Source organism: Paroedura picta, chromosome 5 (assembly GCF_049243985.1).
Source record: "Paroedura picta isolate Pp20150507F chromosome 5, Ppicta_v3.0, whole genome shotgun sequence".
NCBI lineage: Eukaryota > Metazoa > Chordata > Lepidosauria > Squamata > Gekkonidae > Paroedura > Paroedura picta.
In genome coordinates this window covers 51290383-51317855 of record NC_135373.1, presented here as the reverse complement: position 1 = coordinate 51317855, position 27473 = coordinate 51290383, and the positions used below count along the sequence as shown (strand labels likewise).

The window sequence follows — 27473 nt, the reverse complement described above, 5'->3', positions numbered from 1 at the left end:
GGTGATTGTAAGCCACTTTGAGACTCCTTTGGATTGTAAAAAGTGGGATACAAAAACCTGAACTCTTCTTCCTATGCAGTGAGGCACGTGCAGTTGTGAGTTCTTTTATTAACTTTGAACAATATTGTCATCCCTGAACTAGCATTTGTTTAGTATAAGAATATTAATAATGAGATGAGAAGAAGAAGAAGTGAACAACTCTTTATCTTTCTGTGTTGGTAGGCAAGGATGATGAATGTGAGGAGCCTGCTAACTTGGGATCTGTTCCAGCAGCTTTGTCAGATTCACAAAATCTAATGGAGTCTGAGAAATACCTGCCTTCTGTGCCATTATCAGACTCACCAAATCATGAGGAGTTTAGAACAATGTCTCCAGAACAGGTATTTATTTTATTTCCTTCCCCCACCCTCCACATATGAATGCAGCTTAATTTGTGTCACAGCTATGTTTGTTGAAATTGACTTTGTCAGTTGGGGAAGCAGTCCAGTGTGAATTTTGCTTTCATGAGGCAACAGGAGACCCAGGCAGCATTGCTACAGGATGTTCACCAGGCCATTGAACCTACGAGAGCTTCACCAAACCCAGAAGGAAAGCTAGATGGAGCTGGGCATTTAGCTGCTCCCGGTGCAGCGAGCGCCCTGCTGTGGGGGGGAGGCGCCCGTGCCCACAAATGTGCAGGCATGGCAGGTCCGTGCCTGCGTGTTTGTAAATGCCCCGCCTTGCACCGGCACCCATGCCTCCCCCTCTGTAGTGCAGTGCTCGCTGCGCCGGGAGGCGGCGATCGGTCCCGGCGCAGTGAGCGCGTGCTGTGGGGGGAAGAGGTATGCCTGCTGGTGCGTCGGCGCCTCCCCTCCCCCCGCCGCCCGGTGGTTGGGGAACACCGTTGTAAGCCACCCAGGCATGCGTGCCAGAGGGCAGCCTGTTAATTGAAGTATAAATGAATAAGTATTATATCACTACAAAGCCTCCCCAGAGATGTAGCACCAGAAATTCAGAAGCATGACCTATAAGCCTACGGAACAGCTAAGAGCTCTGGTGGCTGCAGTTAAGGATGCAGCCACAAAGTGTCTAAGTCCACAACTGATGATGGGCTGTGGATAGCATGCCAGCTGGTACAGCTGCTACAGATATTGCTACCCTGGGCATGCCACTGGATCATCTGTTGGAAGCCAGCAGGCCTTAAGGAAGCAACAAACTTGTGGGAGAGTTTTCTAGTGGCCGAGGGCCAAGAATCACCCCATAAAGACTCCTGGTATGGGGTTGGATGGACTCCATAACAAAACCTGACTGTTGGGAGCCTTTAAGGAGTCCTGGGGTAGACATGTGCAGGAACCTTCCATTTCAAGAGGGGGCCCTACGGGAAAACCTTGTTGCCGAGTTCCAGGCTCAGTGGTTCTACATTATAGCACCCTGGGACCCCAGTGGATCAGAAACAGCTAGCTTGTACAATGATTGGTGACCTTGCTTCATGTGTGGGAAGTGGAGGCACTTTAAGCCCTTTGACTTAGTGTGTCGCTGGATGGGAGACCTTAATGCAGGTGTCAACAGAGCATGCACACCCTTCTCCCTTACTGATCGACGTGCAGGTAGACAGACATATACTCTAAGTAATGCTAGACAGCAGAAGTTTGATCTTGGTGATCTGCTGTCCTACCAAATGATTTGCTGACAGTACTCATGGCATCTGTTATCTATTTTCACAGGCATGTAGAACATTACCCGATGGTTTATGTTAGTATGCACTATCTAGGGCTGACATGAGAAATAGTGCTGGCTCATATGAAGACTCTGCCCTACAATAAGATATTAAGTTGAGACATTTCTAATTTTTTTTGCTGCCTTACACAGACTACTGTCCTCCACCAAGGTCGGTCTGGTGGAATAAACAGAGGAGCAGGGGGCGGGTGGGGAATCAGGGAGTGGAACTTTGGAATCTTTCTTGGAAGGTCTTGGGTCTCTAGTCCACAGTTTGAGGCAGTGTAGGAGAATGACTCCACTTGGGAGCCTTTATGTAGAGCTGTGGCAGTGAGTGGGAGGGGGGTGGGTGACAGAAGAAGAGCAGTGGAACTGGCAGTTTCCATGAATAATACAGGAGGGGAAAGTGTGGTGTAGGTTGTAGCTGGGGCCAGGGAAAGTGCACCATCAGCTCCTTGTACCTATGAACCTATCAGAACAAGCTCCTAACTCATCCCCTGATTATTCTTGGGCTGGAAACCAGGATGCTCCCTATACCCTTGCTAGGGTTCTTCTCAGGTTCTTCTGGCCCTCAGTTTTCAGAGTCAAGGATGTCAACTGCAATCCTCCACTAATGGTAGTGCGGGCCCTGGACTTCCCAATCCCCCGAAAAGCTCCCTGGCCCCATGAAAACTGTTGACTCACCCAAGAAAGCTGTTGAACTTTACTATGTTGTGTTTTTGGGTTTAGCCAATGAATGTACAATTTGTTGCCTTCAAATGGGAATATGTCTGTTTTCTGTAGAATTCATTGCAGATCCACACCAGTGTCTTGCAAGTTTCCATCCCTTCTTTCTCACCAACCTCCAGAGGCTCAGAAGCATCAACTGAAAAAGTAAAAGTGCAATCTAGGATGGGAGATGCAAGTGAAATCAGGTATGGATACCTTGAATGTATTTTGGGGGATAACACAAATGTCTTAATAAATTTACTTTTGTAGTTCACCTTTCTTGATGGGAGTCAGAGTGGATTACAGTTAAAATAATGAAGCAAAAGACAGTAAATGTATAGGACCAACAAAATAAGGTAACACTTTAATACTGGCAAGAAGGCAGGTTTGCAAGATTGGAAGATGCTGCAAGACATTCTAGAATGTGGAACAAAAATTTGGTATGCAACCGTTTTAAGAAAGGGATAGACAATAAAATTTCCAACAAGAAAATACTCAACTAATTTGAAATCATTCAGAAGAACTTCTTAAGGAAAAAATTGTGTGTCTCTCAGGGAACTCCTGCTATACTATATAAGACTAGGACTTAAATTCCTCAATTACAGGAATCTGCTTGAAAATCTTAAAATATTATAAGACAAGGAACTGGATCGTATTTCTGAATACCATTTGGTAAAATATTGGTTTTGGTACTACATGGAAGCGGTCTAGTTTGCTTTCCCCTGTTCTGCAGTTCTACTCCTTGCCCACTTGAGAGGCTGTAAAGCTTTGGGACTCAAGCAAAATTCAGAATCGGCTTTTTTGAAAAGGATACACTTCATTATATTGGCATGGTCCAACAATTAAAATTCTCTCTCTGGTATTCTCAGATTAAGCAAAACAAATTCTTCTCTTATTACTCAGATGACTTTTCTAATATTGCATTAAGAAAGGCATTTAGTAAGGCACATTTTCAAACTATACCTTCTTATATTTACAGGGTAGGTTTTAAAAGATACCTGTAGACCAACGTCCTCGCTCTTGTGGCCTTAATCAGGTGGCAGATATTACACACTTATTTTCTATATTGCTCCTTTTATGGGTTCATTAGAAATAAGCTGCTGATTCAATTTCTTGTAAATTTTTCTAGCACAGATTAATTGTTATTGACTGATACTATCTCTTTTGTTACCCTCAAAGTGACTACTTTTGTCTTTTTATCAATAAAATATATAAGGAAGAAATTATCAGCCAATTCTGCAAGCATTTTCACTAAATAGTAATTCCACATTATGTTTTGCATTTATTTCTTACCATCTTAATTTTAGACATTTAAAGTTTTATCCTGGTATGTGAAAATGTCTTTTTTCACATATCAGGATAAAATGGTATATGTTGGTGTTTATGCTGGGATATTGGATAACATTATACCTCATTTGCTAAACTGGACCCTGTAACATCTCTCAAATTTCACTTTAGATAACATTGGGTGGCGACTCCTCTAGAACTGCCAGTTCCTTCTTTGGACAGCTTTTATGCCAAGGCATTTTTGTTGGATTTTAATATACTGTATATGCTTTCATTTTGTAGTGAAAAGAAAACACCATTGGCTTCCATGGAAAATGACACAAAATTCCAGCTAGGTGGCACGAAATTGTAAGTAGCATATAACGGAACAATTAAAAAAAATCACAGTTGTGTATTTTACTAAAATATCTTGTTTCATTGTTATCTCACCACAATACCTTCTTTCTTCCTCAATACTATCTCAATACGTTCTTTGTATTGATATAGCCGAGTTTTTCATTTCTATTTCAGTATGAAACATCTTCAATCAAGTTATATAGCCCCAGGGATATACAGACTTTTGTAATCTATTTCCAAATTATTTGTGGCTGAATACTGTGCAAAGGGGATACTGTCTGTCTGGCTTAGCAGATTTCTGATTTCTGCCAAAAATATTAATCACTACCATGACATTGATCTGGATTATTCACACGCTTAAGTCAATGAAGTAATCTAAGTGCTTTGCTGAATTTGTGGTGTGTGCATAACAACTTCTAACATGGTAGTTATTCTACAGTGAGTACAATCTTCTTCTTTTCCTATTAATCTAGTATGTTAACTGTAGAATTGTGTAGCCAAGAACTACCCATATCTATCACATTTATATTATCAAAACATCTCCTCGTGACACTTTAGTGGCACCACCTAAGTAAGCGTTTATTAAAACAATTGCAGTTAATATTCCTAAGGTGCCTTTCAGCGTTAGGGCTGCTTGCAGAAGCAGCAAAGTCTGCCATCTCCATGACTTACTCTGGAAGGCAACTGAGTAGGTTGCTGAGGGTTTCTTAGTGATTGCAATGCAGGCATTGGAGTACTGAGGTGGAGGGAAGACAGCTATATGCTTCATTCACCAGAAGTTCAATTCAGATCGCCTGCCAAGTCATGCTTAAGGAAGAATGATGGGAATACATCTTTGCAAGGAGGATCTGGAAAGGAAGCTTGCATCTTCATAAAATCCAGGAGTGCTGCTGAGCTCACCCTTGGGAATCAGAAGCTGTGGCTGTTTGGCTCTCCCAGATCCTCCTAGAAGAAAATGCAAACATGCACAGCTTTGGGAAGGAACAATTCCCCACCCTCAAAAAAATACAGGAGATAAAAAGTTATTGCCTGTTGAGGGCAGGAAGAGGGGGAGGATGTGTTCCTTATCTCCTTCTGTACTCCAAGGTTTTGCTCAAAGGTAAAAAATTTTACCTTTGGATTACTACTTTGGATTTTACTACTTTGGATAACTACTCTGCATTGAATTATTAGAAAGGAAATCATTAGGGATTCAGTCATTGCTACTCGTTAGTTAGCAGGCGCAAGAACAGATGATGTTTGGCCCTATGCTGCAGCAGTTGTGCAGATCAGATGCAATAATGAAAGGCATCTCTAAATCACTGCCTAAAATGACCCATGTATTTATTGTCTAGTTGAGAAAACTGCCTTTGGGTGAGCTGTTTAGACACTCTGAAGCTCCTGTGAGGGATTGGGCTCTTGTCTTTCCTACCCTGTCCTGCTGCCTTTTGAAGTTATCACTTTAAGTGCTGTCATTTTATTACATTGCTGTTTACTTTTTTAAATTTTTGGCTGTAGGCTAACTTTGATGTGCTAAGGTAAAGGCCAAAGAATTCAGTGAATCATTCACATTTATAGAAATCTTATCTAGCATTTTAAAAAGCAATAGTACTTCATTAGTTAATAAGCTTCATTTTGTTAAGTATTATTATTGGTCCTGTTAAATACTTAATAAATATTTCATTTTTCCAGTGATTAATTTTCCAGATCTTCATTGAAGAGTGAAATACCTAAAATAGCCCACATTTCCTCCCAAAATACTGATATTCCTGATAGTATTAACTCAGTTACGTTGCCACATAGAAAAAGTTCCTATGATGTAATCCAGGTGCTCAAAAAGGACACAAATATCATGAGACTGGGGAGGAAGGAAGCTAAACTTCCTACATGAAACATTTCTTATAACTACACATAGGCATTTCATGTGCATTTCTGAAGCACTTTGGTTTGCTTTTTGAATGTCTGGCACTAATTTATAAACTTTGGATTTTAAAATAAATCTGAGATTAAATGTTGGCTGCATGGCTGGGACGCCAGAGAGCTGCTGTGGCTGTGTCTGTCTCCTCCATTGAAATGTTAGGAGATGGCATGTTCTTGACTCTTTGGGGTGTGCAATACCAAGCATGTCATTTGAAAGAGGGAACAGTTTCTGAGTTTGCTACTTTCCCAAATGTTTGTACCTTTGACCCAACATATCATAAGACTTAATAGATGCGTAACTCTCTAGTGTGTTCAGAAGTGCTTTGCGTCAGTCATTCCTATACTTTTGTAAACTGGAATAAAATTACGATGGGCACACATGCTCAAAACCATATTTGTTGAGATCATGTGAGAGTTGTACTTGCAGGGGAGAGCTGCCAGGTGCTTAAACACTTCTTCCCTGCAAATTCTTGCCATTTTACAATTCATCTGGAGAATCGTCTGGGGAGGCGGATTTGCAGAGAAAAGTTGGCAGGAATGAATCAGTTATTTCCTTGTTCATTTTTCCTTGTTAATTTGATTGTCTCTAGAACTTCAGCTCTGCAAAAATCAAGCAGCACAGGGAACTTGAAGAAAGAGCCATCTGAAGTGGGTAGTCCTGTTTGTATTATTATTATTATTATTATTATTATTATTATTATTATTATTATTATTATTATTATTATTATTATTATTATTATTATTATTATTATTATTATTATTTGTGACTGTTTATCTCTTACTTCTTGAGTTCTGATCCCTGAGGCTTTCACTCATGCCTATTGCTTTATGGTTGAAATACCAACAGATAAACTGCATGTGTGAAACAACCATAGACTGGACTTGCATATATCTTCATATAAAGTGCTTTTCTAAGGACACATCATCTGAACATCCATAGAATACCAAATGTTGAAATAGCGGTCGAAGATTCTCTGGGTTTTAATGTGGTTGAGGAAATACAGCCATAATAGAAAAAGGGGACTCGAGCTGACCTTTAAAACGATTTCCTATACATCCCAGAGGCAAATGTAGATAGAAGACTTACATTTTGATTAATTTTAATTTTAATTTTATATCCTGCTTTTGGACAGAAATAGCTAAATTGGCAAACCATTGCTGTAATCATTATAAAATACTTAATTTAACGTTTAAAACCACCACTGCCTCAAATAATAAAATTTTGTAAGCTTCCTCAACTAGGATTCTGGAGATGTGACATTAAAATATCCTAAATAAAACTGGGAGTCATTAACTCAAACATTTTAGGTCTCAGTAAAATACTAAAAAGCCTAGGACTGGACAATTTCAGATAAGAAGAAGAAGGGTTGGTTCTTCTATGGCACTTTTCTCTACCCGAAGGAGGCTCAAAGCAGCTTACAGTTACCTTCCCTTTCCTCTCCCCACAACAGACACCCTGTGAGTTGGGTGAGGCTGAGAGAGCCCTGATATCACTGCTTGGTCAGAACAGTTTTATCAGTGCTGTGGCAAGCCCAAGGTCACCCAGCTGGCTGCATGTGGGGGAGTGCAGAATTGAACCCGGCATGCCAGATTAAAAATCCACACTCCTAACCGATACACCAAACTGGCTCTCTGCCCTGAGAACATTTTTGGAGAGGGGCATCTAAAAATCCCATAATAAATAATAATAAATACATCCTAAGGGGGTCAAGTAGAACAGATCAAGTGTGATTCCTGTGAAAAGGAATTAAACAAGGGCGATTAGCTAAAAAGTTGTGTATTGGAATCAGAAGACCTTTACTGGCATAAAGCATAAAAATGCATCTTAAAGCATGATTATTCTACAATTACGAGATCTTGTAGCTAGCTGTAGAAACTTGGTAACCGATTCAATTATTAGAGAGTTTCTATTTGCCAGTAAGAAAATGATCTTAGCCTTATCAAATACGTGTTGTTTAGAAAAAAGTGCGTTGATGGGCTGCCCACAAATAATGGTGTAGAGTGGACAATAGAAAAACACCTGTAAGATGATTTCAACACAAAAAGCTGTGTGTCTCATGATAATAAATTTTACCTCGGAATATGGTAGAATGGGGAAAATTACCTTATTTCCTGATCTGAAACCATAGTTAAGAAACCATGGTTTATGTTCTTTCCAATATATTGGCTATATGTTCTTCTGCTAGCCATCTCAAACCTGTTGGTTGTGTCAACTAATAAGGGCAGCAATGTCTGTAGTTCCTCAGGCTAATCATTAACAGGAAATAATGTAAAGACTAAACCAGGGATGGCCAAACTGTGGCTCTCAAGATGTCCATGGACTACAATTCCCATGAGCCCCTGCCAGCAGAGTTTGGCCACCCCTGAAACTGTGAGAATATGAATATTTATTCAGTCAGAGTTGGTTTGATTTAGATATATTTTAATTAACATTTACTAGGTATCTGATGAATTAAGGCATCTATTTACATAGAATTAAGGCATCTATTTACATGCAGTATTTAATGCTTACATTTTTTTCCAAAACAGGATAAAGAGCCTGCAGAGAAGCCAGAAGAGGTATTACATCTGTATTGCATTTGTTATCAAAGATATTGTGGGTAAAAATGGAGAAGGCCAAACAATCCTAGAGCAGCTATCAGATTCACTTGATTTTAATGGGACTTATGGCATAATTCTATTTAGAAGCAAGTTCGATAAGTTTCAGAGACGTTGTTTTCTAATCTGTTATTGTATGAGAGAGCTTGAAAATAACTTCCCACAGTAATTACAATGCTTCCCCAAGGGCTCCTACATTTTTAGGTAGAAGGGTGAACTATGCTTACAGCTAAACTACATTTTTCAGGAGGCTAAATAAAATCAACTTGATCAGCATTTGCAAGCAGGCCACAGAAGATGGAGCTGAAGTGTTTGTAATACAACAAATAGAACACGGCCTTCATTATAGTTTTGAAAACACTGTGTCTAAAATACAGGGGCATTTACCTCCATTGAGATACATTCATCCTTTGACATTTCATAACTAACTTGTTTTACATCTACATTACGGTTTCATCTTTACTACGTATTCAGCATTACATATTTTTGCTACTTCTACCTACTGATTATTTCTGCTCAAGATTCACTTCATTATGCATTTATATTCAAGATGTTACGTTTAAAACTTATTCTCATTCAGCTTCTACATTGCAGTACATTTATGTACAATTTTTAAACAGTTTCTCGTGCTGAATTTGTCTCCTGCTTGCATAATACACACTCCATGTCCTCAAGTTTCATGATTGATCTATTTATCAGATCAGTTGTGAATTTCACCATTACTGCATATTCCAATGTTTATTTGCCATTCCTCTAGACATGGACATACTAATGTTAGTTTTGTACATTCATTTTGATTGCAGAATTTCTTCCCAGCTATGAGATTTGTAATCTTTTCCGTCTAGATAAAACAGCTTATATCATTTTCCAAATAATAGTTTTGAGGAAAAAAATTACAATTTTGCCCAGTCACATTTATTCTCAAATATTTGATGGGGTTGCTGGTTAGTGTACATTCTGTACTCTTTACAATATCTTCTTTTTGCATTAAACATTTCCTTTTCACTTTGTTTTATTTATTATTTATTTATTTATTCATATTTATATATTGCCCTCCCCAAAGGCTCCGAGTGGTTTACATATAACTGAAACTATACATGAAACCATACATATAATAACATTTATATTATTAATTGATAAACCGGGTGACAGTATAACATAATAGTATAACATTATAACGTAAACAGTGGTAACTCGAACAGGTCCAGAAGTTTTAGTGGGTTTCTGGGGGGAGGGGGAGGTCAGGGGCCCTGCAGATGTTGGTTAGTCTTTTTGGTTTGTTCTTTTTTATTGATTTTGTATCTTGAAAATGGTCCAGATTCCTTGAAACATTCCATTATGTATGTTCCATTTTGAAATTCAAGACTGTTAGAACCACGTCATCTACATAACTTGTCATTTTAAATTCTGTATCGTTCTCTTTTGTTCCTTTAATCCTTGTGTCTTATCTAATTGTAGCTGAAATCTCTATTGCTAGGATAAATAGTAGAGGTGACAAGGGTCATGGTTTCCTTTTTCAGCTGAGATTGTTTCTGTTAATTTCCCATTTATTATCCACGTTGCTTGTTGGTCTCCCCTCTAAATATAAGGCAAGGACAAGCCTGCTTTCAAGATCTGATGCGATCAAAGTAGCCTGGGCTATCCAAGTTTTGACGTGATAGCATTTAAGTTTGATTAATTCCAGTATCCAAGTGGGTGATGTATTTTCAGGGCCCTAGTAACCTGCTAGACAATTCTGTTCACTGTACTGGAATATTGACTTTAAAAACATGTACCAAAACACCAGATTCATCATTCTTCAATTTGTTTGTTTCTTTTCTCTTGGAAAAATAAATTGGGGGAAAACCATAGACAGTGAGCAAGCTAATGATTTCTGTTACTGAGGCTTGGAGAAGGACCAAGAATCGGTTCACCAGGTTTTTCTGTTTCTGTTAAAATATTCTGAATATTTTACTAGATTGCATTTGATGGAATCTAGTAAAATATTCTATTTGCAAAGGAATTTTCTTTTTCTTCAGAACACTTGAATCCATCTCTGTAGATTCAGCATACATATGCTGTGAGCACATTTCCTTAATTTTGCACTTGTCTCTTTCATTACTCTGCACTTGAGGGCAGTGAGGAGGACCTTATGACAAGCAACATCAAGGGTTTTGATCTTTCTTTTCAATCAGAGCAATATGCCAGCAGAGGGCAGCAAATACCAAACTCTCCCACCTAAATCCCCACATGACGATGATGCCTTTGGGACCCGCAAAGCCCGGTCTTCATTTGGGCGAGGATTTTTCAAGATCAAAAGTAATAAAAGGACGGCAAGCGCACCTAATTTGGGTAGGTAGTCCAGCTGTGTCACTATATATATTTTTTAATGGAAGATACTAGTTTTGTTATTGGGAAACCGAACAGAAGCAGACACTGTCTAAACCAAAAGCATTTTTTAAGGTGAAGCAAATCTTCAGTTGCTGTTTATTCCTCAACTTCCACAAAATTAAGAGAAAGTGTAACAAATGCAGCATGTAAAATCAGAGTCCAGTAGCACCTTTAAGACCAACAAAGATTTATTCAGGGCGTGAGTTTTCGAGTGCAAGCACTCTTCGTCAGACTATGAGCTTCGTACATGACAGGGAATGTTGTTCTGTTCTTATATTCTGTACACCTTGTTTAGTTTGTGCCACTAGCAGAATATGCTGTGCGACGGAAAGCCTGCCTTTGTTGTGCATTTTGCGGTATGTGTTAGTCCATGCAGCCTCTCAGTTTGAAAAATGGGGAGAGTTTTTAGGTCAACATAAAGTGTTCTAGGTACTGCAGAGTAGGCAATGCACAGGCCCTAGGTGCGTAGGCCAAGCCAAAGAGAAGAAAGCCAGAAATAGTGAGGGCCCCCTCTCAGACTTGGGATATGAGTGATAGCCTAGTACAGAGGTAGTCAAACTGAGGCCCTCCAGATGTCCATGGACTACAATTTCCATGAGCCCCTGCCAGCGAATGCTGGCAGGGGCTCATGGGAATTGTAGTCCATGGACATCTGGAGGGCCGCAGTTTGACTACCCCTGGCCTAGTAACTGAGGGCTGTGTGGGGGAAAAAAGACAATATTTTCTAGAACCAGAGAATTGGACTTTTGAAATGTTGGACAGAGATCATTTGTAAAGGGGAAAGTATGAACCGTACTCCCTTCTTTTCCACCCAATGCAAGGGTTTGTTGGGACCTTTTGATGATTTCCCTTGAATGATGCTCTTGCTTCTAAAGTAGGAAAGATGTTCTTAATCTCTGGGACTGGCAGCTCTTTGGCATTTGCTACACCTTAGATGTAGGACCAACCTTTGTGGGGCTTTCACTTTGTTACTGCCTGTGGTGAAGGTAACTGTGCTGCGGTGGATCAAAGGGCATTTCAAGTGTCAGGGAATAAAGAGGAAACTCCTGGTTGCAGTGAAAGCAGACTAATTCTCCTTAGGCAAATCTTTCTCAAGGCAACAGGAATCCCCACCTGTCTATATGAAATTAATAAATAACCATCCATTAATAGATGCTGTAAAAAGCTTGTTTTGTTTCATTCATGAGGATGCAAGATTAAAGTCTAGTCTGAACAGTTCATGGAAGCCAAGAAATCTCTACTGCAAATCTTAACTGTGTCACCTATTTTCTGAGCCCTCCTGTATCCGTAATAAGGACAATAATCCTGGCCTACATTGCAAGGCTGTTATGAATCTGTGCACGTTGGCCACTCTCTAGTGCTATGTGGAAGTGCATGAAATGCTAAGTATTTTATAGAGCCATCTACTGCATGTTGGCCCTTCCTGTGATTTGTGCTGGTCCAAGACCCCTCAATTGTTGGTGGCAACAAATAGCATGGTTGTTTCTAATTTGGCCTACTTGTGTGTAAATTGTGAGTGTTACACATGAGTCCTTTTTGGGAGACGGGTACTGTTTTCCCCTTGTCTTGCTTGTGTTAAATTTTGATCTGTCTTATCTTGTTGTCCTCCCTTTTGTGCTGCGTGTGGTTATGGGATGCCTGAAGATCGCAGTCGAAGTGCCAGTGCACCCACCTTAGGTACAGTAGACCTGCATGCCTTGTCAGTGCCATGCCGTGTGAACCACTAACCTAGCGCTGTGGCCATGCAGGGCGCTACAGCAAAAGACCTCTGGATGGGACTGCTGCCTTCATCCATGTCTGTGCCCAATAATTTTTGCCACTAATAATTGCCTGCTGCCCTTTTTGGTTACTCTAAGCAGTATTAACAAGAAATGTTGACCATGGAGAAGAGTTCATGAAGTTCCAAAGGCATGCGTTTAGCAGCTAGGGTTGCAAGCGATGATAGATGCAAATATTGATGCAAAAGAGGACTTAAACCTCATTTCTTCCAAGGGCCATCCTTGCTGTGAAGGGGTTGTGTTAAGACGGTAGAGAAGGTCCCCCATTTCCATATGTCGCTAAATAAAATAAAAAAGCAAGTCCTATAGGCAGCACACAGTACTGCCCAGTTCATTTGCCCTGGGCTTCCTGGAAGAATGGTGGGATAACAGTGTGCTAGATGGATAGGGTTGTTACTTTCCCTTTCAGTGAATCTTGTATGAGATTGAGAGTTGTCACAGTTCTGAAACAAGGCTCTAAAACAACCCCCACTTCCAAAACCATACTCAATAGAACTTTTTTCTGGGCAGAATGTTTCTTACTGGACAATAAGCATTACAGGAGCTGGGCCAACGAAACCATGAAGGAATTACTTATTGTAGTAAATCCCTCTATTTATTTAGTTCATTTATGCCCTGCCTTTCTTCCCAATGAAGCCCCCCCCCCCAAGGCTTACATTGTTCTCCTGCCCTCCATTTTATCCTCACAACAACCCTGTGTGACGTGTGTGAAACTGAGAACGTATGACTGACCCAAGGTCACCCAGCGAACATCAGTGGGCAAGCGAGGATTTGAACCTGGGTCTCCCTAATCTTAATCTGATCAGCCTTTGTCATGTGTCCTTTCAGAAGCCAACCTGGATTTACTGTTGGGTAACTGGGAAGAAGCAGTTGTCCCTTACTGGATTTTTTTTTGGCCTTTTTAGTATGGCTTTTGCTAATATGCTACTGCTTAAGACGTACATTACAATTGTATGTTTACGGACGGGGTGTGTGTGTGCTAATTCACTTTAAAGGTCCCTTCTTGATCTCCAAGTTTTGGGTAAGAATACTGTACTTAATGGTTCAGATTCCTCTTCAGCCCCAAAGGGACAATCTTTGAATTGGTATTTTCATATTATATTTCAGAATGACACGATTAGATTGTTATTTGTAAATCTGATACTTTTTGTGTTATATCTGTAGCATGACTACTGGTCTATGACCATCAATAATTGACTTTGGCTTTGACTTTGAAATGGTATGGTTCTGAGTAACTTAGCTTGAAGGAGAGCAGTCAGTGAACAGCTCTCATCTAGATGGACTTCAGCCTTCCCACTCTCAGGGAGTCTTTTTCTACGGCAGTTTGCACCCAAACAAAGAGCTTCTGAGTGTTGTAATGGTTGGGTTTCCTTGGCCATATGTTGCAGGCAAGAACAGTTTAGTTTACACCAAACCATTCCTGCAAGAGGTATAAGACCTGAGAGTCAAAGATCCCTTTGTCAGCTTCATCTCCAGAAAGCTTCTAACCTGTAAAATGTGTTAATCTCAGAGGTGCTCCTGGACACAAATCTAGTGGTTTTATTGCAGACCAACACAGCAGCTCTCTGAAACTAACTTCTCCATGAGGAATCTCTCAGTGGGGTGGAAGTCTACAGAAACATAGTGTGGAATGTGTCGGTGTGTGGTTTTCCCTGCTTTCTTCAGAAATAAAAGAAGCCACATTAACACCCATGCGCACAAGCACACTTAATGCACACTTGACAATGTCCAGCTTTTTCAAGTTGCAAAATATCATTATTAATTTTTTAAACTTAAAATATAAGCCTTTCCTCTTGGTTCTAAACAGCTCTTAAACCTTTTTTGTCAAGTAAAATCTCCAGGAAAATCTTCATATATTGTGTCTATGCCCTCTTTTGTCAAGTGAAGGACAGTGGAAACTTGAGAGCTTTTTTTGGGGAGGATGATCAAGGGTGCATTTTCTTAATGTGCCACTTCTTGGGTAATTCAACATATTGTTCATATAACTTTGTGTGAATGTTCAGCATTGGGTTAAACATTTGCAACACATTTCAGGCCCTAAAAAAATGAAAATTTTGAACATTTGAAGTCATGCTTCAAACTTGTTCAGCATGCCAGGTGATTTTTTTGAGGATAGGGGCTGCCAAATTGCAGCTGTCTTATCGTGACTGTGTATGGTTTTCAAAGCAAAAGACATCCAGAAGTAGTTTGCTATTGCCTGTCACTGCATAACAACTCCGGTATTCTTTTGTGATCTCCCATCCAAATACTAATCAGGGTTGATCCTCTTTAGCTCCTAAGATCTGATGAGATTGGGCTAGACTGGGCTATCTAGGTTAGGGAAGAATAAATAAACAGTTGCTGATGGTGACTTTTAGGATGGAGAACTGATGATTTTGTTACCCATTTGTTCCTAAAAATTTGTTCTACCTATTTCAGGAACTGATTACCTGGCATTTACCAAGTATCCATTCTCTTGTTGACAAAGATATAGATACTGTTGAAAATTTGAAAAGAAGGAAGTAGCTCCACATTTAGCATTGTGTCATTTATGAGCAAGAACAAAAAAACATAACATAAATTTTGATAAAGCAGCTGCCTGTCATTACATGGATGCCCTGTTCTCAAATTTAATGCCCAAATACCAGGACAGCAACAGCAGACCCTTCTTGTAGCTTACGTATATTGTAGCATTAGTTTCTGGTGGCTTGTGTTAAGGTTTATATATGTTGCAGTGAATGTACAAACTGTGAAGATTGTTGACAACTGCAAGAGAAGGCCATCTTTCCATTACTTCAGTGATTGTTGACATCAGGGGACTTTGGCCTTCATTGCATCTTTGCGTAGCTCATATTTCATCTGGTACATACAGTGTTGTCTGTGCGGTCCTCAATAGACTTTGTGTGGTAATCTATAAATATGTTTACAGCAGGTTTGCATTAGGACTGCATTTGGATCAAAAGCTCTAGCATGACTATTGTGGTATTTGTTTATAAATAACAACTTTATATTTTTAATTATTTTGTGTGCCTGACAAAATAACAGTCAACAATATAAAAAATCTAACATTCACCACCTTTCAGTTAAAAATTACAGAAGCATTTGTCCACCTGCTTCAGAGTACACTAGGAGCAAGATGTCCACTAAAACAAAGCACTTTACAGGTTGTACAAAAAGCAAGCAGAGAAGCCCATGCGCCCCTCTTCAGACATTTCATTCCATGGACCTTGAACATAACGACCTAAGCAAAACTCACATCTTTGTGCCTTAAGAACTGTCAGGGGCATGCCATCCAGGACGTGGAGACTGATTTGTTTTTAATATCCCCACTAGGTCTAGAACTTAATCTCCGGTCACTTCAATTTAGCTCAGTCCTTCAGATTTCCTTTCTGAAAATAGAGGCTGAGGCATGGGTATGTGCCCCATACTTTTCACAGTGAACACAGAAGCAAAAAAGTCATTGAGTTTCTCTGCCAACTTCCTTTAGCAATCCCTTTATTCCCTTGTCATCCAAAGACTCCAGTGCTACTTTGGCTGGTTTCTTCTTCCTGATACATTAAAAAAGTCATTATGGGTTTATCTTGAATAGCATGGGGCTACCACAGATTATGCCAAGGACCGATAATGCCATCATGCTAGAGGGAAACATTGGGAGGAGATGGCCAGAGAACCTTAACTGGTACATATGTATAATTACATAATACTTTATAAGTATTAGGTAATAACTCAATTTTAAAAAATTATGCTTCTCCCATCCCCTTAATTAATATTGCCTAGAAAGGAATTAAGAGCCTCTTGTGGCGCAGGGTGGTAAGGCAGCAGAAATACTGTCTGAAGCTGTCTGCCCGTGAGGCTGGGAGTTCGATCCCAGCAGCCGGCTCAAGGTTGACTCAGCCTTCCATCCTTCTGAGGTCGGTAAAATGAGTACCCAGCTTGCTGGGGGGTAAACGGTAATGACTGGGGAAGGCACTGGCAAACCACCCTGTATTGAGTCTGCCATGAAAACGCTGGAGGGCGTCACCCCAAGGGTCAGGCATGACCCGGTGCTTGCACAGGGGATACCTTTACCTTTAGAAAGGAATTCCCAGTAAAATTGCTTGTATCCATTTTAGCTTTCCTTCACCTGATCCACCAGTGGGTTTTTTGCAGATTGAAAACATAGTGAATCTAATGGAGAGCCACTGACTTGACCCGTCATTAATTCAGATGTTTGGTTTTGTTCAATAGCTGAGACGGAAAAAGAACCCTCGGACCACCTGGACCTGGCCGGTTTGCCTCCTCGGCCAAAAGGTGGGCTTCTGACTCCACCATCTCCAGACTCCAGAAAGAAAACAAGAGGAATCAAAAAGCTGTTTGGAAGGTAACCAGAATATGGCAGAAAATATGCCAGATTCCCCTTTTAGAGCTAATTTGTTTATTTATGCCAGATTTATGCCAGAAATATGCCAGATTCCCCTTTTAGAGCTAATTTGTTTATTTATTAAGGCTCAGGGCGGTTCACATAGAACATAACAGAACAATACATCAAACTCACTGATTATAATGAATGAAAGGTAATAGTAATAGCAATAAACAGAGAAAATAACTTTCTAAAGAATGAACAATCTAACAGGCCCATGGTTGGTCCGATCTGTCGCATGTGTTCAAGGGAAGGAGGATCAGGGCCCAGTAGATATTATTTAGTTTCGTTCGACCTTAACCCAATGCCTGGTGGAGGAGCTCCTTTTTGCAGGCCCTGCGGAACTGATGATGTAGCACTGGGAGTTTCCTCATCATAGCTTAGGGATGGGAAATTGGCTCCAGGAATATGTGTTCTGTCGCTCAGAACTTCCCTTGGCTGCTACAAATATGCCACTTACCAGGGGGCAAGTGCTAAGATTCCCTCTTAATCCGAGTTTGCTTACTAGTTTCAAACTTAGTTAAAAATGGGACTCTGGACCGCATTCTCCAAGATAGACCTTTGTGTTGATTTTAATACCCTGGCAGGCCTGTCCCCTATCTTTAACATCAGTTGAGAGATCCCCAATGTGTCTGCCCACGCTGGCCTTGTGGTACGCAGTTCAACTTGATTGCCAGAGACCGAGCGTTCTCTGCTGCTGTTACTCAATATGCTTTCAGACTATGACATTTACACATCATTTTTAGTAATTCTGGAGTGCTTTCTGCTCATTCTAGCTGTCCCAGCTGTTGATTAGCAAAACCTGCTAATTCTGCTGATTAGCAGAAGCCAGCACCTACAGATCTTTTCTTTTTAACAGCTCTGGTAAAACACTGCTATTTGAAAGCACTGGAAACATATATTTTGCCAATAGAGCCTTCTGTGCTAATTTACTTAGTGGGTATTAGCACAGTGCCACAGATGTTAAAGATTCTTCTAAATGTACTCTTTTTGTTCCATTTCTTTTTTCAACTCCTTTCCTGGATTTTCCACAGACTCATAAGAAGCCAGTCTACTACATTTAATGCAGATGACATGCCAGAGACCGAGTTCAAAAGAGGAGGAACAAGAGCGACCGCTGGGCCAAGACTAGGCTGGTCAAGAGATCTGGGGCAATCCAATAAGTAAGACAATCAGCGCTGAGATGGAACGGGGAAGAATCACCTTTGCTTTTCTCCTCCATGTTGATTAATGCAGTTGGAAGAACTGGGTTGTGCACAAAAGAAAGTGGTGATTTGGATGGTGATTAAGGGACGCTTCCAAAGTGTTTTGTTATTTTGAAGAACAAAAGCTGCGGGGTTTTGTACCCCACTTTTTACTACCTGGAGTCTCAAAGCGGCTTACGATTGCCTACCCTTCCTCTCTCCACAACAGGTACCCTGTGAGATAGGTGAGGCTGAGAGAGCTCCGAGAGTACTGTGACTAGCCAAAGGTCACCCAGCTGGCTGCATGTGGAGAAGGAATGGGGAATTAAATTCAGGCTTACGTGTTTCTCATATGTCCTGTTTAGAAGTGTAACCATTAAGACCCTCAGCTACCGATCCATTCAGGAGGTGCTTTAATTCTGGTAAACCTCTCTAAGATGCTTCCACACACATGGGATAATGCATTCTGCTACATTATAGCAACTGCTTGCTACCTGAGTTTCACTCAGGAATATCCAGTTGCAAACAATTGTTATTGTGTATTGAAAGTGCATTACCCAGTGATGTGTGGAAGGAGCCTTAGAGAGGCTTTGATAGATTCAAAGAACCTTCCTTCTAGATTAGTAGTTTAAGGGCCAAATCTAAAGTGGGATCCCAGACTTTCAGATCCTGACCGTTGTTACTTTTCAAATACAGTTTCAGTGTAAACATGGGATGCTGCCACCTAACATCTTCATGCCTGCCAGATGTTTTCCCAACATTGGTGGCTAATGCTGAGCGGTTCTTTAAATGGATATTTCTCAGCTTCACCCTACTCATACTTAAATTTTAACAGAAACTAAAGATCTCAAATTCCAATTTTCCTAGCATGAGAACCTATAATGTAAAAACATAATGAGCTGGATCCAGCCAACTTTTTCATGTAGCATCACCCAGTTCTCCTCCATGCAAATTTGTACATGCAAATTTCATGAATTCCATCGTAACATTTGCGGGGGGGGGGTGTCCCAAGAGTGCTTCCTTCCTTGTTTGTCAATAGAAAATGTACAAAGGGCATTAACAAAAATTACGGTTATTTATTTTATATTACATTTCGATATCTCCCTCCCTTGCAGCTCAGGGTGGTTTACAGTGATATTCATAGAACAATACAGAGAACACATTATTATAAGCTTGTAACATTTGTAACTTTCAACCTTGTGATTTTACTTGAATAACCATTAACTGCCTAACATTTCTAATATAGTTGTATAACCACTAACTGTATAATTGTGTTTCGGAGAGTGTGCTGCTGGGTCAGGAGTTGCCCTGGGTTGTTTTCTGATTGGGTGCCATTTTGCGGTGGTAGGAGGGGCTTCTGGGGGCTCTGGTTGATGTTTTGTTTTTCATTAGCTTTGACCGAAGGCCTGGAGGAAGAGCTCCATTTTGAAGGCCCTGCAGAACTGTTTTAGCTCAGGCAGGGCCCTGCTCTCCTCTGGGAGCTCATTCCACCAGGTGGGGAACAGGGAAAGCTCTGGCTCTGGTTGAGGTCAGGTGAGCCTCCCTGGAGCCAGGGATCACCAGTTTGTTTGTGTTTGCAGAGCATGGGGTATAGGTTGTGAGGCGGTCCCTCCAAGTTCTCAGGGCCCAGACTGCATATGGCCTTGAAGGTAATTACCAGGCTCTTAAGCCTGAATAACCTTACGTTATGAATTCCAAAAGGTATAATCTTGATTTAGGCATAAGGGTAAACCTTGATGCATGGGATCTTGGTAACTTCTCAGAGTCTCACATTCCCTCTTTCCTTTTTGTGGGGTTAAATAATTAGCTGTTTTGGCAAACCACAGTATGTGCTTTCAGTGTAAAACATGATTCTCAACTGAGAACAAAGCATATGTTGAGATCCCAATTTTATTAATTATATTTTTATCACACATATATTGCAAAGAGCTCATGGTTCTTTCTTTCCTATTCCACTTTAGCCTCGTCACCAACCCCGTGAGATAAGCATGGGGTGATGTGCCCCAGGTCACTCAGTGACTTATATGGTGATTTAAAGGGTAAACAAAAAATGTTGATCACCAATTTATATTTAACTGCAAAGAATGACTTGCCCAAATCTGAAAATGATTGTTGGGATGTGTGTGCTTGGAGGTGTATTTTGAAATAATGTGTTTTGTGTTGCGTGTCTAGGTGCAGCTGAGCTCAACACACCTGCCATGTTAATCCTCAGTCCTTAATCCCTGTTCATATGTTGCACTTCCCTGTTGCCCATTCATTCCCCCACTACATCTGTAATAGGGAAGCCCACGGATCTGGGAAAAGGACATTGACCAGTCAGTGGTCACAGTTACTTCCCAGGTGTCACTCCTTTTCACAAATATTAGCCAGTGAAAAGTGAAATGTGGGGCGGATTGTGCAGAAATGCATGAATTGGGTTCCAGTTTATCTTATAAACTTTCCTTGTTCCAATTTAAAGTGCCAGGGTTTTTTTCTTCTTCATTTTAGTGAGCTGGACATGCCGTTTGCAAAATGGACAAAGGAGCAAGTTTGCAACTGGCTTCAGGACCAGGGCCTCGGTTCTTACATCAATAATGGCAGACACTGGATACTCTCTGGTCAGACTCTCTTGCAGGCTTCTCAGGCAGATTTAGAGAAGGTAAGGATTTGGAGTTATATTGACTGTATATGCTTACAGAATCACAATTAGAGCATGAAGCTGTTAAGGAATTGCTGATGACAGCCCCTCTCCCCCTTGTTTCATCATTAAACAATGGCTTCAAGTATCAGAAGAGAGCTTCCTTATATGAAACAGCTATTATGGGGAAGGCTTAATCCTTCCTGGGAGTTAGCCCCACTCAATAGACTTGAACAGGATTCTGAGAAGATCTGCTTAGGGTTGTACTGTAAGACACTAGTCCTAAGCATGTCTATTCTAAATCATAATTCTATTCAGGGGAGTTTCACTCTCAGGAAAGTGTTATTAAGATTGCATTATAAAATAACACTACTAGTAGAAACAGGTTTTCCACTAAGAGAAAACAGTTACCTTTGAAGACTCTTGACTGAGGGTTCTTCATATTATTCCAAGGTGTATTTTATTGTTGTATTATTTTCTATGAAAATAAAAATATTTAGGCTATAGAAAATATGGTGTAATGGTTAAGAGCGGCAGACTCTGATCTGGAAAATCAGGCTTGATTCCCCATTCCTTCTCTACATGAAGCCTGCTGAGTGACCTTGGATCGGTCTCAGTTCTCTCAAAGGTCTCTCAGCCTCACCTACCTCACAAGGTGCCTGTTGTGAGGTGAAGATGCACAGGAGATTGTAAGCCAATTTGAGACTCTTTAGGGTAGAGAACAGTGGGGTATAAAAACCAATTTTCTTCTTCTACCAGCAGCAAGATATTCCCAGTGCCATATGTGCTGTTTTAAAATTCCTGAAAGAACAAAAGAGTTCTTGAATGAAGTTTGAGTCCAGTGGCAGCTTTAAGCCCAAGAAGAACAAAAAGTTCTTGTAAGCCAGCTCAAGTGAAAAAGAAGTGTTTCCTGGCTGGCTTCTTGGGGAGGGTTTCCTAGCATTTTGGAGCTGTCACTCTGGTCCCGAGTGTTGCATCCTTTATCTACTTGGAATTATCCTGAGGGAGAGAGATGTTCTGGATGCCTCTGTCACTCACCATCATGAAACATGCTCCTCCCCAGCTCACTAGACCTAGTGGTGAAGACTTTCCCGCTCTTTGTAGAAATCCAGATTTGTCTCAAAATATCGTGTTTTACATTCTAAATATAGGAACTTGGAATCAAGCATCCACTGCATCGGAAAAAGCTGCAGCTTTCACTTCAGGCATTAGGATCAGAAGAGGAGAATAATCATGGGAAGCTGGATTACAACTGGGTGACAAGTAAAGTCCCCCCCTTTTAATCTGTTTTTTCTTGCTTCAGCTTCATCTGTTATGTTCTTCAGTGAGAACCCCAATGAGGAAACTTTGTATGGAACCTGGAGTGTAGGCATAGATTGTGGATTGGATGCTCTTAAAGTGGAAATTCTGCATCAAGATGATATTAATTCCGTGCTGGAAAATGAATACTGAATGCTGATGTCTATATAAATGAGACAAAAAACAATATAATATCTAACAATATCAACAAAAACAACAACTTTATTTTTATAGCCCGCCCTTCCCGGTTGGCTCAGGCTGGGGAACAACAAGATTTATACTGTTAATTTTACACTGATAACTAGTTTAATGAATTAATTAAATTTGTATACTGCCTTCTCCTACGGCTCAGAGCTGTTCACATAGAACTAAAGAGAACAATACATCGAACTCAGTGATTAGAATGAATTAAAAGTAACAGTAATACTAACAATAAACAGAGAAACATTCTAAGGTAGTGAATAATCGAACAAGCCCATGGTTGTGCTCATTTTTTTCTTGTAGAAATGTCAACGCTAAATATTTTAGTTTGGACATTAGCTTGGGCGTTTTTTGGGCCAATTCAGTATAAAAATCTGTGTCTGCTAGATCATGTCAACAAAGCCCAAAGTGGCTAAAGCAACTTATTAATGCTACTAGTCACTTCAGAGACACTGTGCTGATAATTTTTGGTCCTAGTCTTCATTTCCATTGCATGTTTGTGTGAGCGCAGACAACTGTAATTCTCACACAGTTCTTATAAGCATGAAGACCTGGTGATAAAGCAATTTGGTTTGATTTGACTTATTTTCTTCTTCAGTTTTTACTAATAGCCAAACTTGTATTTTTATTTTCACAAGGAGAGACAAGGAGATGAGGCTCCAAGGCTTATTCAGACTCTGGGGTGTCAGCCCCCATTGTCTACATAAATTCAAACATACCATTGTTGATCCAAGATGTTTTTTTTAATGAAAGATGTCCTTAGCAGAAAGTTGTACTATGTAACAAGTACCACATGTTGTGTCTATTTGGTACTTTTTCCAAATTGTCCGTGCAGCTATTGTTACGGATTAGAGAATCAGAGATGTATCCTTGCAGAGAAGTTACCAGTTTCTCTCCCTCTCTCCCCACCCCCCTCCGTCTCTCTTTCAAAGGATGGCTGGATGATATTGGACTACCCCAGTACAAGACACAGTTTGATGAAGGAAAGGTGGATGGCCGAATGCTACATTACATGACTATTGTAAGCAAATGCCTATTTTGAAACTCAGGAGTCCTCATGGTCTTTTTCTCACTCCACTTGTCTTTCTGCCCTGTGATCTTTACGCTTCCAACTCTGCTATTTTAGTAGCTCAGAGTTCTTCATCGACTCTGTGCTGCCCTGTACTTGGGCAGAACAGGATACTCTTCACTCCATGGCTGAGGGCATGCGCATACAGTTAGACCCTTTGAAGGAAAAAAGAGTGAGCTAAAGTTATAGAATGTTCCAAGTGCAGGTCCCATTTGTCTGAGCATCTGTGTGGTGCCAGAGCATCTATGAGGTGCCACTTGCACATGCGCTCTCCTTTCAAAACTTGCATCTTCTATGAAACGCTTGTCTAATCGTTAGTGACATCTAAGCCTTGGCTTTTACTCACCCCTTGCTAATCTTCCTTGCTTCTGTGCAGTCCCACAAAGACTGCATACGTACAGACCAGCCAGAGACAACATTTCTCAAGTTTACTTGCTCTTTCTAGGTTCTGCAGTGTCCCACTCTCCCCTCCAACTTGAGCTGGAGTTTCCTGTCCAAATCAGGATTCTGAGACTGATACAGGAGCCCCACCTCTGTCATGTGACCCTTTGGGCGGGAAAAGGGACCTCTTTTGACAGAGGAAGGAGGAGCATTCCAAATCTAGAAGTTTCTTCTCAAAAGGAAAAAAATGCTTGAAAGCTCCAAGTAGACTGTACTACGGGGTTCCATCAGCCTGAAAATCTCTGGTCTGCACAGGAGATGTCCCGCTTCTTCCCAGACCATCTCTTGCTATCTAGTTAGCCTAAGGCAGTGATTCTGGGGCACAACCCTGGACTTTTGCTCAGGGCCTCAGGATCAATAAGACTGCCGTAGGACTGCCTCTTTTGCTAAGTTCTGCTGTGACAGCTTCACTCATCTAAGTGAAACTGTCTAAAGGTGCCACCTGCAAATGGATAAAATTGGCAACTGCCATTCATGCACATTCTCTATGGTGGCTCCCACATTATGGAGCAGTCTGCCTGAAGCCCCCATGCTTTTATCGTTTTGCAAAATGTGCAAAACGGAATAATTTGGGAAGTCTTTCTTGTCGAAGGAACAAAGCTGCAGTGTAACAGAGCAACTAAGGTCCCTCTTTTATTCCGGATGAAGTTTTTCCTGTGCTGATAGTCCCTTTACCTTAGATATGTTTGCATTTATAGTTAGCTCCTCCTCTCCCTGTTATACTATCCCAGCTCAACAGCATTATCTTGCCTTACTAGGCATCTTTGCTGTTAGGTCCATATGTTACATCTTTTAATCAGCTTGCCGATTGAATGAAAGGTTTTTTTTTTTAAACCATGCTTGCAATCCTCCCTTGGATCCCTTGATGATGGTGATGATGAGATGAACTGACTTCAGCCAACAGCATTATAGTCAGGATTGTCAGTTTTTAGGAAGGGGAGGGGGAAGGTAAGGCAGTGATTTTCCATAGGCTGCTCAGGTTGGCACTGTGTGTGTGTGAGTGGCTGTTGTGGTTCTTGTTTTCCTTTTAGTGTTTGTGGTGCAGATCTTCTTTTTAGTAACTTCATTGTTGATATTCCGCATAGTTGTAGCTCTTTTATTGTTTTTAATGTCTCTACTTTAATGTTCCCTGCCAGCTTCCTGGAGCTGTGTGGAAAGACAGACTCTAAGCATTTTAAATAAGAGAATCTGTCAAATAAGTAATTTTGACTCGAAGGATGTGAAAGCTTCTGCCATATTAAATGAGGAGTTTAGTCCTTAAGGTATCAAAGGATGCTGTGTCGCTTCTGCTGCCAAAACAACCAAACAAAACAAAAACAAAACAAAAAAGGGTCTGCTGCCATTTGAATGCTTATTTTCCCCCCCTAGTTTTCTCTTGGCTTTGTTCTAGATCTGATTTATGTGCCTGTTCTTCATTATTTTTACATCTTCCCTGGCAGGATGACTTGCTGTCCTTGAAAGTTGTAAGTGTCCTCCACCATCTCAGCATCAAACGTGCCATTCAAGTCCTCAGGATAAATAACTTTGAACCCAACTGTCTGCGCAGGAGGCCTTCCGATGAGGTAACCCCTTTTAATGCCAGCACACTACACAGTGATTCTTCGCAACAAATGCTATGGACTGTTTGTTCTCTTCAGTATTCTTGCGACTCCTCATCTCTTCCGTTGCCTGCTGAAACTTAAGCTTTTCAGTTAGTGACAATTTTCCGGGGTACATTTCCTTGTTCAATTAAAATCTTTGCATGAGGGGTTCTCCCTCAAATCTAAGCCTGTGAGCTATCGTTGCAGTCAATACATCACAGCCCCTGCCTTCTGCTTAGTCTGTGCATGCTAGTATTTTAATAAACATTTGGATACAATATTAAAGCCGCCACATTGTACAGCCCTTTCTGGTCTGATCGCATGAGTGTGAAGTGTGACATATTTGATGGCTCCCCTGCTTCAGAAGCTTTATGATGTACTAGTTTTATGTGTACATGGAGATTCTTTTTCAATGTGGGAGAGCATTCAAAGAAGTTCTCCAGTTTCAAGTAGTATAGTTATGCATGATATTTTCTGAGAGTTTAGTTTGGCTGTTACATGGGAGAAAGAACTAGGTTGATTTTAAAAGATCAAGCTGTTTGTATGCGATGTTCTTACATGTTTATCTTTCCACGAGAGACATGAGTCAGTGTTTGATTTGGAGGTGGGCAGCACTGTAAGCAGGAGGACTGAGATATGAATTCCTCTATCTCTTTAATGAATGTGTTACACAATAACTCTTCTGAATATCATATTCCGTGATAGGTGTTTCAGATATCTGATAAGACTCACTGGAAAAGACAGTAGTTCTAGGAAAACAACTTTTAGGAACACATTAGGAAAAGAGGAACTCTCACCATGAAATCAGTTGATGCTATAAAAGAATCTCGTAAGGCCAGAGCAAGGCTGTCAGTGAGAAGACCCTTTGCAGTTTGTTCAGTCACGATAAGCTGAAAGCGACTTGACAGCATATCACACCCATTTCAGGATGGCACAACTTGCAACTCCCAAACAGTGGATGCAGCTTTCCAGCCAGGAGTGGCAATTTGCCTGTAGTTTGCTAAGCCTCCTAAAACAGTAATAGTGTGGGTGTCAAGCAACTGGCAGGCCACAATGCAAGTCTAGTGGGTTGGATTCAGCCAAGCGAGTCTCATATTATACAGTTCTATATTGACACACAGAACGGGCAGAATCCCAATTCATTCAAAAAGCCATGGTGTTCACTTAGAGAACTAATTGTTTCATATTACGGTACCATGAAAGATTGTGCAAGTTCTTACTGTTGACTTAATGTTTAAAAAATGTTATGCATTCAAGCCAAGATGTTGTATTGTGTGGTACAGGGACAGTTCCAATGTAAACTGCCCTGAGCCACAAGGGAGGGTGGTATATAAATATTAAATGAATCAGTCTACCTGCATATAGGCCATTGTGCATGGCAGGGAGAAAATGAAACCATGATCTTGTCTAGCTCTGTATGCAGGGATTTTTAAAAATTGTGGGTACATTCTGCTACGTGATCCAACCTCCTTCTATCTGAGATCAGAAAGTGATCATAGAATCATAGAGTTGAAAGGGACCTCCTGGGTCATCTAGTCCAACCCCTTGCACTATGAAGGACACTCGCAACCCTTTTGCTCATCCACTGTCCATTAGAGCTGGGTATTGTAGTCTGAAAAGAAAACCTTGTCTCTTTTGTCAGGGTAGCATAGCAGGGTTGCTGGAAATTAGAATTACAGGGGCTGAATCAGCTGCCAAAAAAGACCCATGGTTGCAGAAGAGCGTGTTACCTCTCATTTCAGAATAACATCACACCATCAGAGGTTGCCCAGTGGACTAATCACCGGGTGATGGAGTGGTTGCGGTCCGTTGATCTTGCAGAATACGCTCCTAATTTAAGGGGAAGTGGCGTTCATGGTGGTCTAATGGTAAGAGTTTAACCTTTCAATTTTCTTTTTCAGATAATACAAGTGCAGACAACAGTGTCAGGCAAAGTAAATAAATAAGTATATTTCTGAATGTAGAGGGAAGACTGCCCCTGCATTCTTCTTGGGATTAATTTTTATATAGGGGTCTATTTGAGTCACAGGAAC

General features: G+C 40.7%; 1 protein-coding gene across 5 annotated transcripts in view; it reads left to right on the top strand.

Moving 5' to 3' along the window:
- Positions 1-27473, top strand: part of PPFIBP1 (PPFIB scaffold protein 1) — a 108972-nt gene that overhangs the window by 74439 nt on the left and 7060 nt on the right. For 3 of the 5 annotated variants that reach the window (XM_077337878.1, XM_077337880.1, XM_077337879.1), the window contains 14 exons: positions 223-380; positions 2479-2609; positions 3973-4038; positions 6516-6573; positions 8455-8484; positions 10698-10854; positions 12538-12570; positions 16878-17010; positions 18084-18212; positions 20721-20871; positions 22002-22113; positions 23283-23371; positions 25300-25422; positions 27183-27308. In XM_077337878.1, the coding sequence (XP_077193993.1) occupies positions 223-380; positions 2479-2609; positions 3973-4038; positions 6516-6573; positions 8455-8484; positions 10698-10854; positions 12538-12570; positions 16878-17010; positions 18084-18212; positions 20721-20871; positions 22002-22113; positions 23283-23371; positions 25300-25422; positions 27183-27308 (1496 nt within the window). The remainder of the gene's footprint in view (positions 1-222; positions 381-2478; positions 2610-3972; positions 4039-6515; positions 6574-8454; positions 8485-10697; positions 10855-12537; positions 12571-16877; positions 17011-18083; positions 18213-20720; positions 20872-22001; positions 22114-23282; positions 23372-25299; positions 25423-27182; positions 27309-27473) is intronic. The other 2 variants (XM_077337877.1, XM_077337881.1) reach the window with 1 other exon arrangement.